General features: G+C 34.0%; 1 protein-coding gene across 2 annotated transcripts in view; it reads right to left on the reverse strand.

The window, feature by feature from the left end:
* The window catches only part of LOC110108062 (1,4-alpha-glucan-branching enzyme 3, chloroplastic/amyloplastic), a 112,643-nt gene that overhangs the window by 63,899 nt on the left and 20,792 nt on the right, over positions 1 to 27,952 (reverse strand). For both annotated transcript variants that reach the window (XM_020838568.2, XM_020838569.2), the window contains exons 8-12: positions 24,576 to 24,683; positions 15,860 to 15,950; positions 15,611 to 15,712; positions 12,820 to 12,922; positions 10,434 to 10,571 (exon numbers count right to left, since the gene is read on the reverse strand). In XM_020838568.2, coding sequence (XP_020694227.1) covers positions 10,434 to 10,571; positions 12,820 to 12,922; positions 15,611 to 15,712; positions 15,860 to 15,950; positions 24,576 to 24,683 — 542 coding nt within the window. The remainder of the gene's footprint in view (positions 1 to 10,433; positions 10,572 to 12,819; positions 12,923 to 15,610; positions 15,713 to 15,859; positions 15,951 to 24,575; positions 24,684 to 27,952) is intronic.

Here is a 27,952-nt window from a genome sequence, read left to right on the forward strand (position 1 = left end):
TCTCTCTCTCTCTCTCTCTCTCTCTCTCTCTCTCTCTCTCTCTCTCTCTCGGCTTGCGCAAGGGACCGACACAGTCAGTCAGAGGAGCGACCGGTTCGGAACAGGAGAGAGGATCGGAGGCTGTGGGAGCCTTCGATCAAAATGTCGTCACTTCCGAACCGACAGTAAAGAAACGTCGTCGAGGGAGCCAAGTCGAGTAGCCAGCAAGGAGACAAAGAGGGAGAGAAGTCGAGAGCCCGGAGTGAGCAGAGGAGTCGGAGAGCGAGGAAGAGCGAGAGCGAGAGTTCGCAGGGAGGGATCGCGTAAGAGGCCGAAGGCCTCGTTGCTTTCGGGCTTTTAACGACTCGAATGAGTCTTGCGAGCGATGTGAGAGACACGATGTTTGGTCGTGGCTTCGACGTGCGACGAACAGCTTGACGTGGGGAGCGACATGCTTCGGCAGAGCAGGTAGGATTTGATTTTGATTTTTTTTTTTTCGGCATAATAGGTCAACAATTGTTGAACCTTATTTGTCTCCAAAAACCTGAGGGTTTTCTTCCAAAGCTTGAGAGCTTCTTCTTCCCTACTTCTTCTAAGCCTTCTACCTAGTTCTTCTCTCCACAAGTTACCCTTTCATTGTATCTTTCTTCTTAAGTTTTTATAAGTTGTAGTGTGCCTTTGTTTTAATATTATTGTTATATTTTTTATGTTTGTCTATATTTTAAGATAGGAAGGTTGTGCCTTTGCGCTATTATTTTATTGCATCAAAATCTTTCAAAGATTGGGAGCACTACAACAACTAGCCGACTACAAAAACTGATGGTGCAATTATTTCAGTATTAAACCGATCTCAAACCCATTTTTAATTATTTTATTTTACTTGTATTAAACTAGCTGGCCTAAATCTCTATTAAAGCCAAAACTGATTTATGTAAACCTCTATAAATAAACCCTAAATGTTGTAATTGAATTCAAGAAAAAAGTTTTATGTTTTCACCTTTTTCTAATCTCTCTTATTCTTCTTTTTCCTTAAGGATTCTACTCCTACTGAAAATGTGCCTTCCCCTTTTTGATGTAGATTAAGAAGCTTATCATTATGCCTAGCTTAGAACCAACTGAATCTAGACAAATGGAGAGTTTTACCACTCTCCGATCAGTGCCTCAATGAGAAAACACAAGCAAAACTCTTTCATGAAACAAGAAAAACTTAAAATAGAGCCTTAAGACTAGATTGAGCATGAATCATCAACAACCTCTACTTCAAAACAATCAAACGTAGCATTGGAGAACATATGTATAATTTCACAAGAATAAGAAATAGCATGAGTAACTATAAACCCACAACAGGCTAACATGTGTCTAGCCTAGACACGAACCTAGAGGAACCAGTAGTTCCAACATCCAAAGAAAATGAAATTAGAGGTGATGGGGGACAATATCAACAAACAAACAATCAAAAAGTAAAAGTACCATTTCAAAAGAAGATTATGGATTAATATCAAGGCATATCCCCAAAGGGATCAAGGAAAAGAGAATATTGTACTTCAATTGAATAAGAGTATTTGCAGCACAAAAATCTTGTTTGTCCACAATATTATCAAAAGAGACAACCCCACGAGTAAGAATCCTAGAGAATGATTTCATTAATTCTAAATATGCCCTGAAGCATCAATACAGACATGTCTGAAAATTTAGCAGGACTTACGATAAGAGATAAAACTTTTAAATTTCATTTTTGCCAATAAACCCCTAAGGAAGTGTAAATCCATACCTCTCAAGCCAAATAAGCAGAAATGGACCACAAATGGTCACTGGCATGGCAGTAGCAGCATCAACTTTTATTAGTTTGCTAAAACTATAACCAAATAGTATACGTTGAATGCTAGAAGTAGTAGACTAATAGATGATGTTAAACAAGCAAATAGAGGTAATAGGAGGCTCCTCAACAGTATAAATGTATGTAAACCAACCACTTTAGCAAATGTGGTAGACTAATAGATGATTTTAAACAAGCAAATAAAGGTAATAGGGGGCTCCTCCACAGTATAAATGTATGTAAACCAACCACTTTAGCAAATGTACTTGTATATCATTCGGATAATATGAATGTCGAGAGAAAAATAGAGAATAATATGCTTTCTTAAGATGATACACATACAAATTGAACATCATTTTACGAGAGAAAATATTCTTGTAAGGAGAATTGCTAGTGTTTTTTCTTTTTCTTTTTTTTTTCAACTCAAATGGCCAGCTAGCAGATATATTCAATTAGTATTTAAGAAGCCCTCAAATAAACTACAATTATAACAAGCTTGGGACATGATCTCGTACTCCAACATGGGGGAATACATGAATTGTGAAAAATGACTTAGATGTATTTATGTAAAGCATTATCTAATGTCATTAGGTGGTAATTGAGTCTTCCCTGTAGTAACTCCTTTATGCCAGGGGAAATACAAAACAACGAAAGTTTTTCTTTTCAAACCTTCCTCTTAACTATTCTTTCTAAATCCATACTTTTCATTCATTTATGTTAAGAGTTGCCGAAGGTATTAAACCTCTGACAAATAATTCTAAAAAAAAATTATCTAATGCAACCTAATACAAGTACCCAAATAATACGATAGATAATTTTTATATTGGAAAGCAATATAAAAGAAGAGGCAAAACTAGTCCTTTAGGTGGCTTGTCTAAAACTCTGGTACTACAAAAGAGAGAGCCTGGGCATACCAACAATGAACCATGAGCATCTTCATCAACGCCTATGTCATGTCCCCTAAATTCTGTCATATCTATGATGATATAAGTAAAGTAGTAAAGCCTCCTCTTACTCTTTCCATATCAAATAAATGATATTAAGGAGGGAAATTTTTTTTGTAGAGACTTCAAACTAGTTGAGAAGCACATGATTTTTTAATTAAAGATAGTGCAAAAAAGTATAATAGTACAAAAATAAAAAGCTGCTTTGAATTTATTCTTTAATTCTATACAAAATGTGAAAGTATTTATAAGCTTCTACAAAAAACTTACCATGAATATAAATCAAAATTATTTATTAAAAAAATCCCCAAAAAGGGCCAATGGCAAGAATAAGAAGAGTTAAACAGATAACAATCTAAGAGCCATAAGAGGATTGATCCAACAATTTAAATTGTGCAATACAAGGTGCGCCTCAGTGCAACTTTGGGATAGATAAGATGCTTCAATGCGCCTCAAGCATCTGTTTTGAGGTGTATGCCTTTGTTGGGCTGAGGCGCGCCTCGCCACACCGACTTGAAGCATATAGCTCATGATATTTGCTTTTTCTTTTAAAATTAAAGAAATATAAAATTAAAGACTTTAAACCTATTCTAAACACCAACACGTTCACACACCCTACGAGCCCAAGGCCAAAGCATGCAGCTATCATCACCGCTTCTATCGCAAGTGTTTGCATACAAGTCAACCTTCATAGCCACCTCCTCCTCCTCTTCCTATTATATGTCATTCTTTAGTATATTATCTAGTTATTATGCAAAAAATCACTTCTAGCCTTCATTTCACTTTACGCGATTTATGAATTTTGAGGCTTATTCCACGCCTCACTGACAAAAGATGCATCAATACCTAATTACACTATTTGCAACATTGGTTAAAACCCTTAATTTGATTGTTCAATGATCCATATCAAGATTGTTTGACTTTTGGGTCCCACAATCCTTCAAAACCCCCCAGCAAACTGAATGATGTAAATCTACTATTTCAAATTTGTTAATAATATTTTTAGATGTGGTTTATAGGGTCCATTGATGAGAATATCTATAAGTTGATGTAATGTTAGCATATATAGAGTACAAATCAACCCACTTACTAGTTTCTCATTCATCAGACGTCTATCCACCTCTATGTGCTTAATATGATCATATTGTACTTGATCGTAAGCAGAATTAATAGCATATTTATTACCACAATATATTTACATTGAAACTTTCTAGTTTTTTTTTAAAAATATTCCAAAATGATTTTGATCCACCGAAGTTCACAGATTCCTTGAGTGATGGCTCTAAATTCAAATTGAAAACTAAATTTTAAAATAAGCATTTGCTTTTTGCTCCTCCATAATATGAGATGTCCACCCATTTATTTTCAGTATCCAATTGTGTATCTTATATCCATTTGTCATCTTGCCTAATATGCATCAATATAGCCTTACATTTGTAAAGTATCTTGCTTTGTTTTGAGGATTCCATTAACATGACTTGATTTAAGGTATATGTGGATTATATAAGTAGCTTGAAGGTAGTACTCTTTCGGTTTGTGCATGAATTAACTGATGAGATTCCCTACAAATACAATGTTTGGACTAACGCGATAAAAATATATCATTTTTTCTAAGTAATCTTTAATATTGTCGGTCCATGTGTACTTCTTTTTCAACTTCATTTGTATCCAATTTTGTACCTTGTTCAGCTTGAGCTTCACAAAGTTTGCAATCAATTATTTTTATTTATTTTAATAAATCCATAACATATTCTTATTGAGAGAAGCATATTTTTCCTTTTTTTTAGCAACTTCTATTCCTAAGAAATATTTAGGTTTGCCCAACTCTTTGATCTCAAATTCTTCATCAATTTTTCCCAAAGACTCCTTTTCCCTATTGTCATTACCTATAATAATTACATTATCATATATATGATGAGAATTGAGATTTAACCATTTTTTAGTACTTTATGAAGAGGGCATCATCTCCTTGGATTTGTTTGTATCCAGCTTCGTTCATGATTTATGTGAATATACCAAACCATGCTCTTGAAGATTGTTCAAGGCCAAAAAATATTTTTTTTTAATTTAAACACTTTGTTTTTTGTGAAAGAACGATCAACTCCAAGTGGTCGATCCACATAGACTTCTTCTTTAGCATCCGCAATATAGGAAAACATTGTTGCATGGATCATTCACGATTGAAATGAAATTTTTTGTGTTATGATGATAATAATTATACCCCTTTGAGTGAAGGAATGTCCAATAAAGACATATTTCAAAGCTCTAGGATCAATTTTACCCATATTTTATTTGTGGATGTAGACATGTGTAATGCATGCAAATTTTTGGAGGAATTTTTTAGAGGAATTTATTTGTGGGGAAGAATTAAGCCATACAATTTAAAAGAATTTTAAAGCCAATTACTTTTGAGAGTATTTTATTAATTGTGTACATGGAAATTAAGACTGCTCCATAGTACCATTTTTGCACTTGATTCTAAAAGAGAAATATCTTGGTTATTTTCATAAGATAATAATTTTGATTTTCTATCAATCTATTTTATTAAGTGTCAGGATAGGAGGATTAAAGTATGATACATTCTTTTTGAAAGAAAAATGATAATATGTGATTAAAGTAATCAAGAGCATTATCAATCTAAAATACCTTAATGTTAGTATTAAATTATTTTTGTATCATGCCAATAAAAATGAAGAGAATAATGCTAATATCAAATTTTTATTTAATAAGATATTAAAATAAGTCATCAGAGTGCAATCATCAATGAAGGTGACAACTGCTATAGCTTCATAAATATTGGAGATTTTAGATCCCTAAATATTAAAGTAGATAATTAGAAAAGGAGTAAATAATCTAGAATCGTTGTCAAGAAAAAATACTACAAAGATATTTGGCAATTTCATAAGTCTCACAAAGAAAATATTTCAAGTTTATACAACAACAACAACAACATCAAGCCTTTATCCCACTACGTGGGGTCGGCTACATGAATCCTTTTTCTCCATTTTGTCCTATTAAAAGTCAAATTCTCGTTTAAATCTAATAAAGAAAGGTCATGATGCGGACATCAAACCGTCCATGCCTATCCGAGGAGGAGCTGAAGATCGACGGCCGAGATCCCTTCATTTTATCTTATTTTATTAATTGTAATTTTTATTTAATTATGCATTTTTCTTTTTACCCTTACTTAAGGGATTTGTTTTATGTAAGCCCAAGGGGCAAAATTGTCTTTTAGTTTCTTTTAAGGCCTATATATAGAGTTCTTTGCTCTTGTATTAGAAGATGATGGATTATTAATAAAAAAAAAAATTGCGTTTTGCACTTGGGTTCTTTGGGAAGAACGTTAGTGAAATCCCTATGGGAGGGAGTCGGAGTTTCCACCAGCCGCAGGATGGGTCCGGGCTCGTGGCGTGAAGTCCCTTGGAGAAGGGCAATGTAGTACCCGTCAGCCGCAGGATGTGTCCGGGCTCGCGGTTGTATCTTTAATTTTTTTGTCTCTTATTTTTTGTTTGTTCCCTCTTATTTCTTCTCGTCGTTATCTTCATCCTCTTCACCGTCCCCCTCCTTCCGGCCATCCCCACCACCACCCCCATAGCCCCTCCTCCTCTTTTCCATTGCGTAATTAAGAGCCAATTAATGCTCCTGATTAACTCCCTCATTAACTCAAAATTTTTCCCTCCACAAATCCCTCATTTCAAATTCAAAACATTTTGAATCTTGAAATCTTTCCTAAATTAGCGAATCTATTTTAGGAAAGTTTCTTAAGTTGACAATATTTGAATTCAATTTCAAATAGAGTGACTTAATTAATTTCCTAAGTCTAAAACTATTTTAGGCAAGCTTGCACACATGGCACCAAACCCAAATTTCACCCAAGCATGCCGCCGGCCCCTTTAGAGAAGGCTTAGGATTTATTTCCTAATTCCTGTTAAGCTTCATTTGGAAACTTTTCCAAAATTCAGCTACATCTCTTACCCGACTCTGAATAATTTCCTGCTTAATTAATTCCCAAAGAAAGCCCCTTCAATTGGGAATTAATTTGAAGACCTCTCCTATTATTGCCGGCCTCCAGGAATTCTTTCCATATTGCTAGTTGTTCTCTTGGAAAGAAATCAATATCCTCCACCTCTATTGGCTGAGTTTCCCTCAGCCCCCACGTCTTTAATCTTTCCAAATTCCCTTATACTAATTTGGAATCGAGCCCATCTTTCACTTTCTCCTGCTGGCCGAAACCTTCCCTGACCCGTGTGCTAACTTCCCTCCACTGATCTCTCTCCAAACTCCATTGGACATTGAGTATTCTGCCTTCTAAGGTTTCAGCCAGGGAATTCCAGCAACTGTCATTGTTCTTCCAGCAACTTGAAGCTTCCAAGCTGCTGCTTTACCAAATCAAACTGCTGTCCAGCAGTTTCCGCTGGACTATTTTCATTACAGCACCGTTGAAGAAATCTCTCCTTGTCATACAACCCTTCACAAAGTCTGGACTGAAGCCAGACTTTTCCTCCCAATTCCCTTTGCTCCTAAGCCTAGATTCTTGGGAATTCGCTCAGATTTTGGCTGCTGAAGCTTGAGCCTGCTGCTGGATTGCTGAAGTTCCTCTCAGATTTTGGTAGGAAAATCTGAACTGTTTCAGGTTTCCTGAAAAGAACTGTGTCAGATATTGCCATCCCACCCGTTCTACATCAGGTCATTCCTAATATTTTATAACCAAGTCTTTTTAGCTCTACCCCTACCTTTCTTAACACAAGTCAAATCTAATACCTCTACTCTCCTAACCGGGTCATCGGAAGGCCGCCTTTTTATGTAACCAAACCATCTAAGGCGACTCTCTCTAATCTTATCTTCTACTAGAGCTACTCCAACCTTTTCACGTATATGCTCATTTCGTATCCTATCTCTAAGGGTAAAGAAAGAAAGATTTATATCCTCTATGTTTGAACACAAGTAATAGCTCCTGCATACAAATCTTTAATGATTTGAATATAAGCATTATTGACTCCTTTTCCCTTAAGCATAATGACATTTCAAGTTTATATTAAGAAAAAAAAAAGAGAATAAAATATAAATTGTAGAGTTTAGAAAAAAAGTTGTCCTAAAATTATAAGATATTCAACATGGCTTCTATGCTAAGGGTGGAAATGAAGGAACATATCAAGTGATTTTCATCGTCAACAAGATATAACTCATCCTTTATCTAGCTTGCTCAGTCATCTCCTCAGTAGCGAGGTCCTAAAATACACATTAAGTAACAAAAAGGTTATCTTGCAATTATGGTCTTTAGTTATTTCATAAATTGATAGAATATTTATTATAATTTGGGAAACATGCAGTTCATTATTTAGAGTAAATGTGGAGGAAATTGAAACATTTTTTTTACCTGCAAAAGCAGTGAGAATACCATTAAGCACTTCATTTTTCTATTATCGAGAAAGGAAATGTAGATTTGAAAAAGGTTGGCAAGCTTGGTCATATAATCAGTAGCTTCTAAATCTAGAGTCCATGTGTAGGAAGAATTATTTGGAGTACTTAAAAATAAAATAATTAGAAGTCATATCATTTTGAGCTAAATAACATGATTCGGTCGATATTTCCAAAGACTTAAGAAAGTTCATAAGTTTATTAATGTTTTCTAGATTGAGAACTTTTGGTTCAACAATGGAGGCCTACCCCTTTTTTGTGACCTTTATTCCACCATAGTTTGGTGGCTTTTAATGGAGTTTCCAATATTTTTCTTTAACATATCATTTCTTCTTGCAGTAATTGTACCCTCGATTATTTTTGGAAGAAGGCTTTTGCACTACTTTAAGAAAAGAGTCTACAGCAATAAATTCCTTACCTTTAGAGTTCAGTAGTTGTCGTCACAAATGTTTCAAAGACCAAAACATCAAGTAATATCGTCCTTCTTCAGCTCGTAGGAGAGAAAAAATCTTATTTAATGAAGGTAGGTTTTCTCTACTTGAGATTTGGATAAGAACTTAGTTGAAATCATTATTAACTCATACAAAGAACACATACACCCTTTCTCTTTTTTACAAATTGCCTGAGAATCATAGATCATCATAACATGTCATCTTGATATCATGGTAATAATCCAATTTGAGTCCATAAACCTTCATTGCATTAAAGTACTCAATAACAAAAAGATTATCTTGTTTGATTGTTGAAATTTTAGTTTTGATCTCGTAGATGAGGAAATCATCCTTCACTTTTAAATACATTTATTTGATAGCGCCCCAATCTTTTTATCATAGAGAAGGACATATATAGCCCACTGATTTCAAGCATCTTGTTATTCCACAGTTATGTCATGACCATGAAATTCGCTTATCTCGAAGTATAAATTTTGAGTCTTCTGACTGCAAAGGATGGATCCATAATATGATGGATCTTTCTCTTTACTTTTGGAAGTGTCTTCACAAATTGGGACCACTTTAGATACATTTTTTTCATTTAAGCAATATAAAGCTTATAGCTTCTGGAGCTCTCCTGTAGTCTAATTTTTACTAGTTATGATTGTTGACTCCATAGATAAGGAGTCAAAGAAACCAACACTAACAAATAGAAGGAAGAATCTTGACAAAAAAGGAAAAAGGGAAAAAAATGTGGAAAGACAAAAACACTACCCTCACTCTGATACTATCTAGAAATATTAAAAAGTAGAAAAAAAAACTACTTTTAAAGTTTATTGCTTGATTTTGTACGAAGTATGAAGGTATTTATAGACTTCTCAAAAAGGCTCGCAATAAAAATAAATTAAAGCTATTTACAAAAAAAGAAAAAAAAATCCCAACAGGGGCTAGCGGCTATAATAAAAAAAGTAGGCATATGGATTGAAATCTAAGGATCATAAAAGGATTAATCCAAGTGTTAGAACTATTCCGCATGCTCAAAAATCTCTATCTTAATTGGTTAACTTGGGGGTCTCATGATCCATCAACAAATAAATTTTGTTAATACAACTACAAACAGGAAAAATCACACTAATATGATTTGCGCAAATTACAACGATTAAAAAGGCGGAAGAGGCGTACGCACTGAGACGCGACTCAAGGCGAGGCGAAGCATTTGCGCGTTGAGGCTTACGCCTCGTTGGATTCGGCGGAGCGTGTGCTTATTTCGCACAGGGCGTAGGCTTCGGTTCATAACGCCTCATTATCTTAAAACAAATCTTCAAATTCATAGTTGACATAATATTTTGTTATTTTTTGTCATTATTTATAATTTTAAATTAATTTATTTTAATCGTTTTGAGGCTTACGCCTCGATCCGCCTCGAGGCTTACGCCTCGCCTCGTTTAGAAAAAACGCCTCGATTCCCGATTTCGCCTTTTAAAACCTTGGTGCAAAACAACTGATGTTTAGATTGGGTGGAAACAACATTCTGCTGAAAAAAAAAAAACAGGAAGTTGGAACCTTAATATTGACTCTTACATCAAAAGTCAAGAGCTCACAAATCTCTTTACAAAACTAGGATATGCTCAAACTTAGTTTATTGTGCTCAAATATTCCTATAACGCATATAAATCTAACATAGAATGGAAAAAAGGCTCCTTAGAGATACATGTTTACTTCATTACTAGACAGCGTAAAAATAAACTATTGTAATTGCTCTTCTTTTTTTCCTTTTTCTTTTTTTGAGCTGTGCCGATTTTCCTCTTTTAAACATCAGTGTAAATAAAAGTTCTCAAGGGATACCTTATTCATGCTCCACTCATGCTGAGGAACATGCACTAGAAGCCATAACCACATCTTGGAGGCAGAAACATTTACCCAATAGTCAAATCCCAATCCGCCTTGACTAGTTGGTTCACATAATCCAGGATACAATGTTGCCTGTACGAAGGAAAACTAAAGCCAATTCAAAGAAAGCTATGCATAGATACAAGTTATATATTTAGTTCACGATGTAGATAAGTGGGATTGAAAAACAATTATTGTAGATACAAGAATCCAGCAAAGTTGTCAGACCCAACACCAAATGGTTTAAGAACCAGCAGAAATAGAAAATCATGACTGATAAATAATCCAGTACATCAAAGGTTTTGACAAAATAAACAACCACAAATTTTATCTAACAAAAAGATGCAAATTTTTTAAATTGAAATAAAAATTTCATAAAATAAAAAAGGCATCAATAAATCAAGGAAAAAATAATCAAGGTGCTTCAATTATTTACTAAGATTTACATCTAGTAACATGATCAACTTTAAGGATCAATTCTTACAAACTATGCCACTACTGCTCACAGAGAAAAATTCGCTTACACACTATTACCAAAACACCAAGTTAGGTTTGATGAACACAATGATGTTTGGATTATAAGTTAATATTGCCTATAATAAAAAAAATTAAGCGTTTGTCCACAACTAGGAGTAGATAAATTCTTTTCTGTAATTTTCTATGACCACTATTTCAATCAGTTGAAATTTATAGGTACAAGCAGAAGGATCTACACTAGGAATGCATAAAAGAACGCAAAATCTAGTTTTTTTGGTTTAGAGTTGTTTGAAAGTCAATATTACCATATATCTGTGCTATCTACAAAATCTCATAAGTTTGGTTCAATGTCATCTTTGAATTCCAATATACTAGCAGTAAGATCATTCTCATAAATATATGTATCTTATAAATAATATATATAAGAGAGAGAGAGAGAGAGAGAGAAACACACATACAAAAATACCCATGCATGCATACACACAATGAACGCTATAAAGACACACCACTTGTGTAAGCCAACCAGCCCATTGTTGCCAGCACAACAATATTTTCAATTTAAAACAAATTAGTTAAGCATTTTGACTTGATGAACATGTTTCAAATTAAAAATTCAATCATATGTTATCAATGTCATTAAAGGCATGTGCTATGTCCTTCCTATTTTAGGATAATAAGCTCCAAATCCCCATAAAAATGCACAAGTATCTATTAAATTATACAAGAAAGGCCAGATAACGTAATTTATCATAAACAGTGTGGAAATATCAGGTTGGTGATGTAGGCGAGGGGGGGTGAGATGAAATTTTTTTAAGTTCTACTAGAGTCAGCTCATTAATGAGCCTCTTCTTATTATTCACCTCATAATTTGTGTATTTATTGCCAAATAGATTCGTTCCCCCTCCTTTATTCCCCTCTCTAAAGACTCTTTGGTTTCCCCACTCATGTCTCTTCCCCTTCTTGAGTCTCTTTGATTTCCTCAAAGGAATTAAGGCATTGGGTTGCTTGCTATTTTCGGTTTCTGCTGTCTGTTGCTGTTCCCATGGTCCTCCCTCTCGGTTTTCCCCTCCTGACTGCTTTTCCCGTGAAATGCTGCCTTGTCTTCTTAGTTGGCTCTTCGGGTCCCTTGCTGGCTGGTTTCTCGTGGCTACTGGTGGGGTTTTCCGTGATTTGCTTCCCTGTTTTCTGTACATAATTTTTGTTGGCTGTTATGTGTCTTTTGGCCTTTCATTTCCCTCTTTTTAATTGAGATATTTAATGTGTTTTGGTGGCTGTTTGCCTCCCCTTTCTTCCTATATATAGGGGCTGTTTTGAGGCTTAAAAAGGATAGTTATGTGTTGATTTTTGGAAAGAAACCTGAGGATTTTTCTTGGATAGCTTGCTAGCTATGCCACTTCTTCCTCTCCTTGTCTAGGAAAGCTTGCGAGCATCTCCTCCTTCGTCTCGATTTCTTATATTGTTCGTCTCTCCGCAAGTGACCACCCCACATGTATCCTTCTTCTCAAAGCAACGGATGGAATGCAACTTTAGGTGTTTAATGTTATATCAAAGTTTGTAAGTTGTTTGTGTTGTTTGTAAGTCTTTTATTAAATTATAAAAGTAAATTATAAAAGTGACTTTTTGAGTATTTTTTGTATTTTCTATTACCTAGGAAAGTTTTATTTTATTACCTAGGAAAGTTTTATTTTGCTTTCAAAAAATTAGGGAGTTATCCTAATTTTTTGCTCGCATCAGTTGGCCTTCTGATTGGCAGAGATACTGGCAGTTTTTATGACTAATACAAACATTCCAGCGTAAGATTAATGTAAGCTCAAACACAAGATATAAGCAAAACAAAAGAGCCAAGAAAGAAAAGATAGCTTACATCCTCAGCTATAGTTATAATGTTTGGATGAACTTCATGGAGCATCTCATTTGCCAAAATTAGATAGATTAAAGCATCTTTATCAACATATTGGTTGCAATACCTATTAAGAAAAAGGCCACTCAATGTTACAGATGCATGAAAGCATTACATAAGTGATACTATATAACAGGAGACACCAGAAAAATATACATTAAAAAAAGTAAAAAAGCCAAAGCAGACGATGTACTTATGTAGAAGCACTAATAGGTGATTAAAGTAAAACAAATTATACTGATAATCAAAAACAGTTAAAAAATATAAAAGCATTTCCATAGAAAAAAATTCTGGAAGACGTTTTTGTTAAATAAAAAAGTTTTCCACCATGAAATGTGCCTGAAAACCAAACCACGTGACATTTTAACCCTTATTATCGCTATCATTATCAGTATTATTATTATTATTATTAAGATTATTCTTCTTATTATTATTATTATTGCAAGGTGCGTGGCTTCTATGAGAGGAAGACAAGGTGTGTGGCTTCTCATGCAATAAAGACAAGGCAGGCGGCTGTTGTGTGGCTTTTCGAGGAAGCCAAGGTGGCATGCAGTGTGTGATGCCTTAGCCAAGCCAGATCAAGACTAAGCAGTTGTTGTGTAGCCAAGATCGTGCAGCTGCTGAGTACACGTTGGCAAGACCGTGCAGTCAAGATGAGGAATGAATAAACAAATAAATCAATATTAAATTTAAATTAATAAATTATCAAATTTCTATTAATGCTACAAACAAAACTATTAAAAAATGATTAAATTTAAAATACCTTCCCCCGCCTTACAGCTCTACGTAGTGGATATATCTCATATAATATTATGTAGTCCCTATTTATGGGATAGAAATAATATCTTCCTTAGAAAACAATAAAAATTATCTTGCACACACAGAGAGGACTACCTAACGCAACCCTCCACTTTTCTCATCCAGGACTTGGGACCTGGCAACGGCAGTGTTAATGAGAACACCAAACTAGAGGAGAGAGAGGGAGAGAGAGAACATAGAGTTTGTCAATCCACTTTTCCATTTTTAAATGAGAACACCAAACTAGAGGATTCCAAAAATAATTCTAGAGCCCTTTTCCTGATGAAAATAAAAACGTAATCCTAGTTGTTGATCAACAAGCATCAAAAGATGAAAAACAAATTATAGTAGCCTGCTAAAAAGGCGTTAGATTGGCTATTGGGAGGAAGAAATGAAAGAATAGGTTCCAAAAATGGAAGAAAATGAGCTCTTATGTGCACGAAAAAAAAATGATAAAATGCGGAGTTGTGACCAAAGATGATCTCAAAAAAATTTCGAATATCGACTTTACAAGAATAAATTTACAAATATAAATGAAGGTTCGACTAACTTGCAAATTTGCATTTAAAAATTAAAAAGGAGGGTTGGCCAAGAAGAGAGAGGAAAGAAGCTCAATTGGATTTAATAAAGGAATCTATACAAAATTCACTCCATTTTCTCCTTATCCTTAATGATTGGCCACACTAGGAGAAATCCAATAGAATCTTCCCTTGACTTAAGTTATGGCTATCTTCATTTTCTTATTTTAAACAATTAGACAAGATTACATCCTACAAAAGAGCTTCAAAAGGTTAAGGCAATGCATAATTTAAATGGAAGAAAGATTACATTTTGTTAGAATCATGGATAGATATAGATTGACTCCTGCTTTTTAATAAATAAGAAGCCTTATGATATAACACTTAAGTTGATATCTACATAAATTAAATGCCACCATGTTTTGTCTCTTACGGTTTGGTTTAAGATGCCCCATTAAGCTCTCCCTTTTCCTTTGGCATGAATTTTAAGGGGCAGACAAACTGTTAAAAATCCTAATGCATGATTTCCAAAGTAGGCTAGCAATGCTCTCTCTCATGAGAAGATTCCATCATTCTCAATTCCTGCTCAGAAAACCTAATCCCCTGTCCTTGATAATTCCTTCTGGTTCCAATACCTCAAGTTGCAACTTCGAAAGAAGTTTTTTATTTATATATATATAGACGTAAGGGTATAAAGGGAAAAACAATAATATGATATAAGCCAGTACATCAAAATAACTGAAGATCGTAGTCGTTGAACTTTGATGTCCTCATCAGAAGGATAATAAGTAAATCGTGTACATGCATTAAAGATTTACGAAGTCCGTATTTTTTCCATAATCTTATGAAATGCACAGACTGGAAGTATTTTAGATTAATTGACATATTTGTATAATATGCATATAATATGCAAATTTTCTTAGAACAGCATAGAAATACGGTTATCCTTATAAGTTTGTCTCGACTAGAAGGAACATCCATCTAAAACATTCTTTTTTTATGGGATGCATTGTCCACATCAAACAGTCATTTTTGTGATGATCTGAATTAGACAGACAAGACAAGATCAGAATCCTTCATCCTCTTTCGTTTGCTCCAAATCTCAACAAGAAAACCCCATTAAGGCAACGTAGATGATCCACAGTTGTGCAAACAGTTTGCTATTTAAAAAAAAATAATAAGGCGTAATAAAATGATTTAGGGAAAGATCTTTCAATTCCTCTTTCTAGTTACAACCTAACACGCAAAGGTAAAATGGATTACGCATAACTTTGAAAAGTACATAGCAAGTCAGCTGCACACATTTCTTGGGTAACATATATAGGGTGGGCCTTCTTCTGACATGTTCAGATATAAAAGAGAATATTCAATTTGGTGAATATCAGTAGAGATTATTACAATTAATTTTCATTGTATCAAAAGGCAGATAAAGCACTTACTCCTCCACTTGACCAGAAAAAGTTGCAAACCCATTATGTGTATACATCATTGATGGCAGGGAGTGGAAATTGAAGCCATCAATCAGGTATTCGGTGACCCACCTATAAAAATTCCATCCAAAAATTTCTTGAATCTCTAAAAATAATAAACCGTGAAGAAGGACAGTAGGTAGATTATGCTTGGGGTTGGAGGGATAAGTGATAATTCGACACCATTCAGAAAAAAAAAAAGGGGGATGAAGAGAATACCACTTCAAATTTGATAAAAGAAAGTGTAAAACATCAACATCACCATATTTGTATATTCTTGTGCCCCAATGTTTATGATGACCACGTTTACCTGTTCAAGTAAAACAAAGGCTTGAAAGTTTTATATAATCCCCTAAAGAAATAAATATTTTGTATAATTGAAGTAATCCACAAATAATCCCCAGCTAAAGAAGGAAAACCTGTCCCTATTCAAATGTTATTAATATTGAAAATAATTCAGTAAGGTTTAAAAGAGCAGTAACTTTAATTATGGATATGTAAGTTATATACCCTTTTTTCAATAACATAATATCGTGCATATCTTCAGGACACTGTAGCAATCCCTATGAAATTCTGTAAAATATGTTAATTATCTTTAAGTTGGGAATTAAATTTATGTTTATGTTAGATGATAAACACAAAATTGACATTTTAAAATCCAAGATAAAAGTTGAAAGTTAATCTCTGTTTGGCAAAGTGTAGGCAAGGGGGGGTCAATTCATCTTGATCCTCTTGTCCTTGGGCTGCTTGCTGTTCTCAGATTGTGGTTGTTTGCTGCTCTCGGATTGGGCTTAAAAATTTGGTATCAGAGCGGGTTAGCAAATCTCGGTTTGTTGTGTGAGTCTTGTTATCAAGTGATTTAAGTTTTGTTGAGTCTTTTTTAGAAAAATGGAAAATCACAAAAACATTGATTCAGTCATAGAAGAAAGCAATCCAAAAGATCTTGAAGTCCCTCTTCCAATGGATAGATGGGTTCCGACAGATGGAGATTCAACAGACCCAATTCAAAATGAACTTTACAAGATACAACGATGGATGGTTATGTGCTGATTTTTGGAAAGAAACCTGAGGGTTTTTCTTGGTTGGATGTCCGCATCAGTAGGAAAGGGGGGGTCAATTCATCTTGATCCTCTTGTCCTTGGGCTGCTTGCTGTTCTCAGAATGTGGTTGTTTGCTGCTCTCGGATTGGGCTTTGGTTGCTTGGTGTTGAGCTTAAAAAATTGGTATCATAGCGGGTTAGCAAATCCCGGTTTGTTGTGCGACTCTTGTTATCAAGTGATTTAAATTTTGTTGAGTCTTTTTTAGAAAAATGGAAAATCACAAAAAGATTGATTCAGTCATAGAAGAAAGCAATCCAGAATATCTTGAAGTCCCTCTTCCAATGGATAGATGGGTTCCGACAAATGGAGATTCAACAGACCCAATTCAAAATGAACTTTACAAGATACAACGATGGATGGTTATGTGCTGATTTTTGAAAAGAAACCTGAGGATTTTTCATGGATAGCTTGCGAGCTATGCCACTTCTTCCTCTCCTTGTCTAGGAAAGCTTACGAGCTTCTCCGCTCTTTGTTTCGGCTTCTAATCTATTTCTTCTACCCGCAAGTGACCACCCCACTTGTATCCTTCTTCTCAAACAAGGAAATGCAAGTTTAGGTGTCTTTATTGTGTCATTTGTAAGTGTCTAAGTTTGTAAGTCTTTTATATTATTAAAGTGAAGTTGTTTTCAATTTAAGTGTCATTTTATGTTGTAATTTTGGTACTTCATGTAATCTTCTAATTTATAGGAAGAGTCTCTTTTGCTTGCAGAAATTTGGGGCCCTTCCCAAATTTTTGCTTGCATCAATTTGGTATCAAAGCGGGTTAGCAAATCCCAGTTTGTCGAGTGAGTCTTGGTGAGTCATACCAATTGTCGTGTTTGTTGTGTGAGCTTGTTATCAAGTGATTTAAATTTTGTTGAGCCTTCTTTTAGAAAAAAAAATGGAAAAAGATAAAAAATAGTGATCCAGTGAAAGAATGCAAGACAGAAGATCTTGAAGTCCCTCTTCCGATGGACAGATGGGTTCCGACAGATGGAGATTCAACAGACCCAATTCAAAATGAACTTTACAAGATACAACGATGGATGTGCTTATGTGATGACAAATTAGAGAAAATGAAGAAATTTCTGCAAGCCCAATTCAAGCTGGAGCAAGAGAAGATCCTGAAGAAGTACGAAGCAAAAATTCAAGAGCTTGAAGCACCTACTTTGTCTCCTCGGAAAAATCGAAAGCTTCCTCATCAGGAGCTGAGCATTTTCAACCGGAGGAGAATTGATGTAGGCAAAGGGGGGCTCAATTCATCTTGATCCTCTTGTCCTTGGGCTGCTTGCTGTTCTCAGATTGTGGTTGTTTGCTGCTCTCAGATTGGGCTTTGGCTGCTTGGTGTTGAGCTTAAAAATTTGGTATCATAGCGGATTAGCAAATCTCGGTTTGTTGTGTGAGTCTTGTTATCAAGTGATTTAAGTTTTGTTCAGTCTTTTTTAGAAAAATGAAAAATCACAAAAAGATTGATTCAATCATAGAAGAATGCAATACATAAGATCTTGAAGTCCCTCTTACAATGGACAGATGGAGATTCAACAGACTCAATTCAAAATGAACTTTACAAGATACAACGATGGATGGTTATGTGCTGATTTTTGAAAAGAAACCTGAGGGTTTTTCTTGGATAGCTTGCGAGCTATGCCACTTCTTCCTCTCCTTGTCTAGGAAAGCTTGCGAGCTTCTCCGCTCTTCGTCTCGGCTTCTATATATTTCTTCTACCCGCAAGTGACCACCCCACCTGTATCCTTCTTCTCAAACAAGAAAATGCAAGTTTAGATGTCTTTATTGTGTCATTTGTAAGTGTCTAAGTTTGTAAGTCTTTTATATTATTAAAGTGAAGTTGTTTTCAATTTAAGTGTCATTTTATATTGTAATTTTGGTACTTCATGTAATCTTCTAATTTATAGGAAGTCTCTTTTGCTTGCAAAAATTTGGGGCCCTTCCCAAATTTTTGCTTGCATCACAAAGAAACACAATCTTTAAAAAAATCTTAATTAAATCAGTAATGGTAAGATGAGTGATGCAAGTTGGCAAGTCGCTGAAAAGAAAATAATCACAACAAATTGGCAAGCAGGAAATTGATGAGCGAGTGGGAACATAATCGAGTGCAAGGAGATAGAAAACTGGCTATCTCATAGAACTATAATAATATTTGCATGACAACTGCATATTATTTGAATTCTCAATTTCATTACGATAAAGATTTTTCATGTAGATATGAAGGAAAAGAGTAGTTTATACGCATGAATGGATAAACTTGTCCATGAGGCTGACTATCTGATGTAGACAAGGGGGGGTCAACTCATGTCAAAAATAATTAGATTTTTGGCTTCCCTTGAGTCTACTATTTGAGCTGAAATTTTAGCTCATTTATGAGCTCATCTTTAGTTCACTTATTAAACTAAGGGTTAGCTCATTATTAGCTATGATTTTAGTTCATAGTTGTCTTTTTATTAAATGTATTTAAGTACGAAGCAAAAATTCAAAAGCTTGAAGCACCTACTTTGTCTCCTCGGAAAAATCGAAAGCTTCCTCATCAGGAGCTGAGCATTTTCAACCGGAGGAGAATTGATGTAGGCAGGGGGGTCAATTCATCTTGATCCTCTTGTCCTTAGGCTGCTTGCTGTTTTCAAATTGTAGTCGTTTGCTGCTCTCGGATTGGGCTTTGGCTGTTTGGTGTTGAGCTTAAAAATTTGGTATCAGAGTGGATTAGCAAATCCCGGTTTGTTGTGTGTCTTGTTATCAAGTGATTTAAGTTTTGTTGAGTCTCTTTTAGAAAAATGAAAAATCACAAAAAGATTGATTCAATCATAGAAGAATGCAATCCAGAAGATCTTGAAGTCCCTCTTACAATGGACAGATGGGTTCCGACAGATGGAGATTCAACAGACCCAATTCAAAATGAACTTTACAAGATACAACGATGGATGGTTATGTACTGATTTTTGAAAATAAACCTGAGGGTTTTTCTTTGATAGCTTGCGAGCTATGCCACTTCTTCCTCTCCCTGTCTAGGAAAGCTTGCGAGCTTCTCCACTCTTCGTCTCGACTTCTAATCTATTTCTTCTACCCGCAAGTGACCACCCCACCTGTATCCTTCTCAAACAAGGAAATGCAAGTTTAGGTGTCTTTATTGTGTCATTTGTAAGTGTCTAAGTTTGTAAGTCTTTTATATTATTAAAGTGAAGTTGTTTTCAATTTAAGTGTCATTTTATGTTGTAATTTTGGTACTTCATGTAATCTTCTAATTTATAGGAAGAGTCTCTTTTGCTTGCAAAAATTTGGGGCCTTTCTCAAATTTTTGCTTGCAAGAACTTGCCATGATATTTTTTAGGATTGAACTTTTTTTACCCCCTTGATTCTTTCTTCTCGGGCTTCTAACCTCTTTCGTCTCTCCGCAAGTGCCACTCCACATGTATCCTTCTTCTCTAAATGCAGCAACTTTAGGGTATCTTTGAGATCGAGTCGAGTTTGTGTTTTTAATTTCTTTTTATTTCTTAATTTGAAATGTAAGAGTTTGTTCATTCCTCTTCCTCATCTTTAGTCATTTTCGTCGGTAGAAGTCCGTATGTCTTTTGTGATCAAGAGATATAGGGTCCCTTATATTTTTTAGTCGCATCACTATCTTAAAGCAAATGATCAACTGTATGATGACTTCCATTTAAAAAATGGAATATTTAGATTTAGAGCAACTCAAACAAACAAACAAGACATGCACTCTTAATAAAATTGCATTCATTTATAATTTTAAATCTAAAAGTTTATGCCTAAGTGTTCAACCTTAATTATATAAACAATTTCCTTTTCATTCTATTTTAAAACATTAGTGGGCACAATTTAGCGATGATGTGCTTGAGCTTAAGGCACTTGCAATGAAAGTTCTTAATCTTACTTGTTCAAATTCTGCATGTGAGCACACATTCAACCAAATTCATACAAAGAAAAGAATCGAATTGGTTACAGAACGAATAAACAAATTGGCTTAAACAATTTGGCTTCAACAAATGAAACTTGGAAAATAAACACCTCAAATTACATAAATAAATAAATGATGATAATGAAATAAAACTTTTAATTGTTGATAATACGCTATCTGACAATGAATTAATGACGCTAAAAAATCGTGAAAGATATAAAATTGAAAAAGAAGAAATAGCCCTCTAGAATAAGGAGAAATAAGATCTCAATGCTAACATTGAAATGGCAACTAAATTAGAAGCAATTTCTACTTCACAACCATTTAAAAGCTATGATGCACCTCCACTTCTCAAAGAGGTATGCAATGTACGACACGTATGAAACACGACATGCATCCGGCATGTCTCTTACATATGTCGAACACGTTGAAGATGTATTCAATTAAAAAAATATTAAAAATAAATTGTTCATGCACAACTAAAATACTTTATGAAAAATTTTTATTTCATCTCCATAGCCCCAAATCAATTGCCCGCACTCAACACCTCATTCCCTGAACATTCTAATTTTCATATCTATCTAGTAGTTTGCAGCTAATACTTCATAATAACGATTAAAGTCATTTCAATATTGACATTCAATGTTGTCATAACATCAATATGTTAAAACCATCTTAAAATCAAAGTCTTAATATGTGTTGACATTGACGCTAGATGCTAGCAGTTTCTAAACCCACAATCATGCCCACGTGTCATCTGGACATCCCAACTTTATCGAATGTCATCTTAACATCGAATACCGACATCATCTTGATCTCAATGCTCAATGTCTATTACACAACAATGATGCCAAACAATCAAGACCATAGTCGCCGCCCTTCTCGACGCCTAACACGGCATCGACACTTGACTCTCGACATCCTAATATTAATTATTTTAAGCACAAATCCTTCTTAAATTATTTTTTTATTTCTCAATTATTTTAAATATTTTGCTTATTAAATTTTATACACCATATTTAATAAATTAAAATTATAATATTTTGTCTAACACGTGTCTGTGTCCTACATTTTCAATAATTGATCTGTTTTGTGTCCGTGTGATGTCGTATCCATGTCATTGTGTTTGTATCTATGCATTATAGTTTAAAAAAAAAAGAAGCAAAGTAGAGCAAGAGCTTCAAGAATTAAAAATAATAATAAGTATAATGAAATACATTATTGTGTCAAAAAGTTATTATTTTACTTTAGATTATATTGAATCAAATGTTATTAGATACAAAGAGTAAGAGAAAAAAATGTAATAATTGAAGAATATTATGAAGATTATGATGAGATAGAATATGAGGATGACGAAATTATTACATATGAAGACACTTGTTAAGAAAATGCAAGTGAGGATGAGATCATCGTATATCTTGATCCTTATGGCGTGTTTAAACATTAAGTAATCACATTTCAAACTTTCATTTTATAATAACATTTAATATTGAGATTAATAATTTATGATCTTAAGATGATGAATCAAGAAAGTATGTTAATGGCTTATTTCATTTGTCATTTTTATGAATTATTTATAATTTTATGATTATTTTATTTTTTTTATTTTAAGGTTTATGGCAATATGCCTTGAGGTTTATGTCTCACCTCACAAAGGCAAAATATCTTGATTCCCGATTTCAATTTTTTTAAATCATGGTTTATCATCATCGACATGAAAAGTGATTGTCATTTTGACAGTACTTTGAAGTTGAGTGAATCGTGGTTCATGTTATCGATTAGTTACAAGTAATTATTAGTTCAATAACTAAATCCATTGCAAAAAACCAAGTCAATCATTCCATGTGACCTTGGACTCATTTGATGTCACATATATGGACAAAATTCATCCTACGATCAAAGGCCCTCATCAAATTCACCCTTTATTTTTTTATAAAGCAAAATATTACAATAAGAAAATGAAATTAGTTTATTAAATGCAATAAGTAAAAATTGTCAAAGAAAAAAGAAAAGTACACAACAAAACATACATATAGCATGAAAAGTACACAACAAAATATCTATATAGCATGAAAGCCTATGTAGAATTTGCCAAAGAAAAAAAATCGCATAACAAAATATACCTATATCATAAAAGCCTATGATACTAAGTCACTAAAAACATTAAAAAAAAACTCCAAAATAACTCATTTAAATCTAATTGTTAAAAGCTTGGTGAAAACCGGGAATTGATGATGGACTTCTTATCCACTAGAGAGTCAACGCTTTAAGTGCTCTCAACTAAATCATAAGACTAGAGAGCATCCTAATCATCGTTTTCTTCACCAGTTGGAATGAGGTGCGACGTTACAGCAATAGTGTTAGTCTTTAATCCTTAAGAAAAATCTAAAATTGGTTCAAAATTCTAGTAAAATATGATCTATTAGAGTAGTCGCTATCTAAAAACTGGAGGGACTGATCTGATTATTTGACTATACCTCTTAGCCCGATAATTAGATTTACACAACCCTGAATGTGCCTTCAAACAATCAACAAAATTATATCAAAGAATTTTGTAAGAACAGTGTTTTGGGATTCCTTCAAATTTAACACCTGTCAATATCAACAAGTCAAGAAGCCAATGCATCCTCCTCTAATTCATAAGTAATACCTAGTTCAATCAAGATTCTTTCCATATAAGGCTTTGAAAGATAAAGCACTATCTACTTGCAAATGTTTGTCAATTATAAAGTAGCGAGAATATAAAGTGGATTGGTCAAAATAGTATAAAAGAAGTGAAGGAAATGCAATTCAAACAAGAGTGACCAGTGGTTCATCAAAAGAGGCAAAATAGGATAAACATTCTATTCGACAGGCTTTCGCCTGTGAGGCAGAACAGGCTTCCACATGTTTAATTGAGGTCGGGCCCAGTAGTTCATCAGCAATTAAGGCCACCAATTAAGAGGAAATTAAAGAAGGGATTAGGAGAAAAAATCAAATTATGAGGGCTATTTTGGCATTAACTATATTTAGTATGCTTTAAATACATTGTTTAACCTAGGGTTAGGTTTTATAAGGGTATTTGCTGAAATTTGGAGTGTTCTTAGGTAGTTTTGGGCTCTAGCTACAAGCTAGAGAATTGGGAAGCCAAATCCTACTCTCCAATTGAAGATCCACTGTATCTTGTGATTTTCTTCTTTATTTCATCAATTGTAAAGAGTTTTCTTCCATTATTTCTCTTAAATACGTCTTCGATATTGGGTTTGGGGTGTTGATATTCAATTTTAGCCAAGGGAGAATTAATTTCTACAGTTATTTCCTATCACATTCTATCACGCAAACTACTAATAGGAAAAAATCTAAAAGAAAATTTTAGTGTAGTCTGCATTTGAAGAAAGTTTAGTAATAACATGACAATGGTCAATAAACATAACGGAATGGTCACCAGCCAAATTTAAATAAGATTAAAATTTGCATATAATCTCCATGTTGGGGCAAGCCAATGAGAATTTGCCAACAATAAGAGGAAAGAGAGATCTAAAAAGCTTTAAGATCTTCTCTTCAGTGAGAATAAGGATGGGAATATTGATTCAAAATAACTTTAGGGTTTTTAGTGTGCCAATAATGTTTTGATCACATTCATTTCGCCATATATGAGCCTCATTCAGGCATATCGCCGGTGTAGAGAAAGAAATTCAATTTGAATATTCTCATGCACGTCAAAAATTTGTTAAATGTGACCAAAAGATTACAAATTGCAAGGATAGAAGTAAGCTTCAAATCTAAGAGCTGGTCAAAGTGGGTGAACTACCATTACGAATAAGGACACATATCACTATTTACAGGGGGAGAGCATAAATTCAAAGAAAAAAAAAACAAAAATTGATGCAGTATGAGAATAATACATTCTAAACATGAAAATATGAGTCAATAAAACTGAGAATAACATTGATACCAGAATAAAAATAACAGTCATTTGACCCATCATATAGAGATAATCCAACCAGTTCATCTGCAGCTGCATAAGAATGGACAATATCCAGGAACACAAGAAGACCAAGGCCTAGACATAGTAAACAATTAGAATGATTAAATCAGGACTAAATAAAAAATAAATAGACAATTACACAATTTCTAGAGAGCGTGGATGAATACAGATGCTAAATAAAAAATCCAAGTATGAAAATCTAAAGGATTCTGACTTGGAAAATTTTCAATATTTAGAAGCATTGCCTAAAAATATCTTATTTAGAACTTTTTTTACCATGTATCAAATCAAAAAATAATAATAATTGCTACAGTTAGTAAAGTAAATGAAAGTGGTAATCAGACATAAAAGTTTGAGAAAGTTGCGGAGCAATCACAATAACATCCCTTAAGTTCAATAATCACATTAGCTGCCCCTAAAATCATGAAGAGCAACAGATAGGCACCTAAAGTTCTGCAAGAACTAAGTTCTCTTGCGACATTTTCTAAAGTATCATCAATCATGTGGAAAAAAACCAGATTGCCCTAAATTGTAATGTATATTTATCCAAAATAAGTTTTAATTTTGTCAAGCTATCATTTAAATTCTCCAAGCATCAACAATGAGTGCACTATCGTTGTTGTGATCAGGAATGACAATGATAAACCGATTACCAGAATCTACTATAACCCAAACCATACAATAATTTCCACGATGGAAATGAACAAATGAAGCAATCATATAGGGGAAATGTTGTCTTCGGAATGGCTGCAACGAGATAATTAGCAAAGGAACCAATATAAATAACAATGTACAATTTAGTCTACCCATTTTTTAGGTGCCAACTGTACTTTCTCTACAACAATTACAACAACAACATCAAGCCTTTATCCTACTACGTGGGGGTTGGCTACATAAATCCTTTTTCTCCATTATGTACTATTAAGAGTCAAATTCTCATTTAAATCATATAAATAAAGGTCATTTCTAATATTCTCTAACCAAGTCTTCTTAGGTCTATCTCTACCTTTCTTAACATAAGCCAAATTAATACATCAACTTTCCTAATCGGGTCATCAGAAGGCCGTTGTTTTATGTGACCAAACCATATAAGGAGACTCCCTCTAATCTTATCTTCCACTGGAGCTACTCCAACTTTTTCATGTATATGCTCATTTCATATCCTATCTCTAAGAGTAATTCCACTCATCCACCTGAGCATCCTCATCTCCGTGACACTTAACTTAATATTATGCTTCTTTTTTAATGGCCAATATTTTGCACCATAAAGCATTGCAGGCCTATCCACCATCTTATAGAATTTTCCCTTAAGTTTGAGGGGGACTTTTCTATCACACAACAAGCCTGATGCGCTCCAATCGTCCAACTTGAATTCTGCAAATAATAGACCCAAGATATTTAAAACGTGTAATCTTATTAATGACTTGATCGACCAAAGTCACAATCCCCCCACTAGATCTATTACTACTAAAATTACATTCCATATATTCATTTTTAGATCTACTCAAACAAAAACCTTTAGACTCTAAGGTAGACCTTCGTAATTCAAGTTTACCTTCAACTCCCTCTCTAGTCTTATCAACAAGAAAAATATCATTGGCAAAAAGCATACACCGAGGTACAACCTTTTGCAAATGTCTAGTGAGAACATCCATGACTAAAGCAAAAATGTATGGGCTTAAGGCTGATCCTTGATGTAATCCAACAGAAATAGGAAAATACTTGGTCAAACCACCTAATGTTTTAACACAAGTAACAACTCCTATGTACATATCCTTAATGACTTGAATATAAACAATATTAACCCTTTTTTTTCTAGAACTCTCCATAGCACTTCTTTTCGAACTTTATCATATGTTTTCCCTAAATCAAAAAATATCATATAAAGATCCACCTTATTATCTCTATAATTCTCTATCAAACCTCTCAATAAATGTTTAGCTTCCTTAGTAGATATACCCGGCATGAATCCAAATTGATTTTGAGAAACATTAGTATCATGCCGTAACCTATGCTCCATAAATTTCTTCCATAGTTTTAAAGTATGACACATGAACTTAATTCCTCTATAATTTGCACAATCTTGTGCATCACCTTTATTCTTAAAAATAGGAAACAACGCGCTAATTATCCACTCATATAGCATTTTTTAGACTTCAAAATAATATTAAAAAGTTTATTACGTCAAGAAATTCCTTCATCTTTTAAGTGTTTCCACACCTCTATTGGAATATCATCAGGTCCAACAGTTTTTCCACACTTTTTTTAAACCTCTCCAACTTCAGTTTTACTAATACACCGATAATAACAAAAATCTTTATTTTCATTTAAGATGCTCAGGTCACTAAATTCAATCGTATTCTCACAATCTTTATTGAAAAGTTTAGCAAATATCTCATCCGCCTTTGTTGAATATCTTCTTCTAAAAAACACAAATTTGATTTTCATTCTTAATGCACTCCACTTGAATTAAGTATTTAATACTCATATCTCTTTGTTTTGCTAACTTCTACATATATCTTTCGCCCTCCTTAGTATTTAATCTATTATATAAATCATTAAAAGCTAAAATTTTTGCATCATATATTGTTTTATTAGACTCCTTACTGACCTCTTTATATCTTTCTCAATTATCAATATTTTTACACAAACCAATTTATATAACAAATCTTCTTATTTTTTATCTTCTCTTGTACATTTAGATTCCACCACCCATCTTTTGCAATATTCTTAATATCACTCACTACTTTTCCCACATAATATTAGCTTCCTCATGCACAAACAAAATCTTAAAAGCTAGAATCTTACTCTCAAAAATATTTTTTATTAATATTTTTTAAATGCCCCCAGGGCTGTTTGCTTTATTGCTCCTTGGTGCCGTGAGTTACCAATGTTTCCTTCAGAATTAATGTGGGGATTTCCGAAATGGGGTGCTTTTTCCCGTTACTGTGCTGCTTTGGAAATTCCGCCTGTTTGCTGGTGCCTTGGTTCCGTGAGCTGCTGGGTTGTTTTTTCCAAAAAAGGCTTTTGGAAAACCTATGGGAAATAATGCTTGGAATGATGTGGCTTTTATCATTCCATTTATGGGGAGTCTTGGAGCTGTTTGGTGGCAGTTTTGGGGAGAATTCCAAGAGTCTTTCCATTGTTTTCAGTGCAGTTTTTCTGCTGAATTTTTCATTGTTTCTGGCCGGATTTATGGACTTTTGGGCTGCTGTTTTGGACAGCTGGTTGGGCTGTTTTGGGCTGTTCATTAGTGGTCTCTTGACCTTCTATATTCTCTTTTAAGTGATTGTTTAGTTCCCCTCTATTGCCTATATATATGAGATGTTTGGGTTATGTTAAAA

This window comes from Dendrobium catenatum, unplaced genomic scaffold (assembly GCF_001605985.2).
Source record: "Dendrobium catenatum unplaced genomic scaffold, ASM160598v2 fragScaff_scaffold_895, whole genome shotgun sequence".
NCBI classification, from domain to species: domain Eukaryota; kingdom Viridiplantae; phylum Streptophyta; class Magnoliopsida; order Asparagales; family Orchidaceae; genus Dendrobium; species Dendrobium catenatum.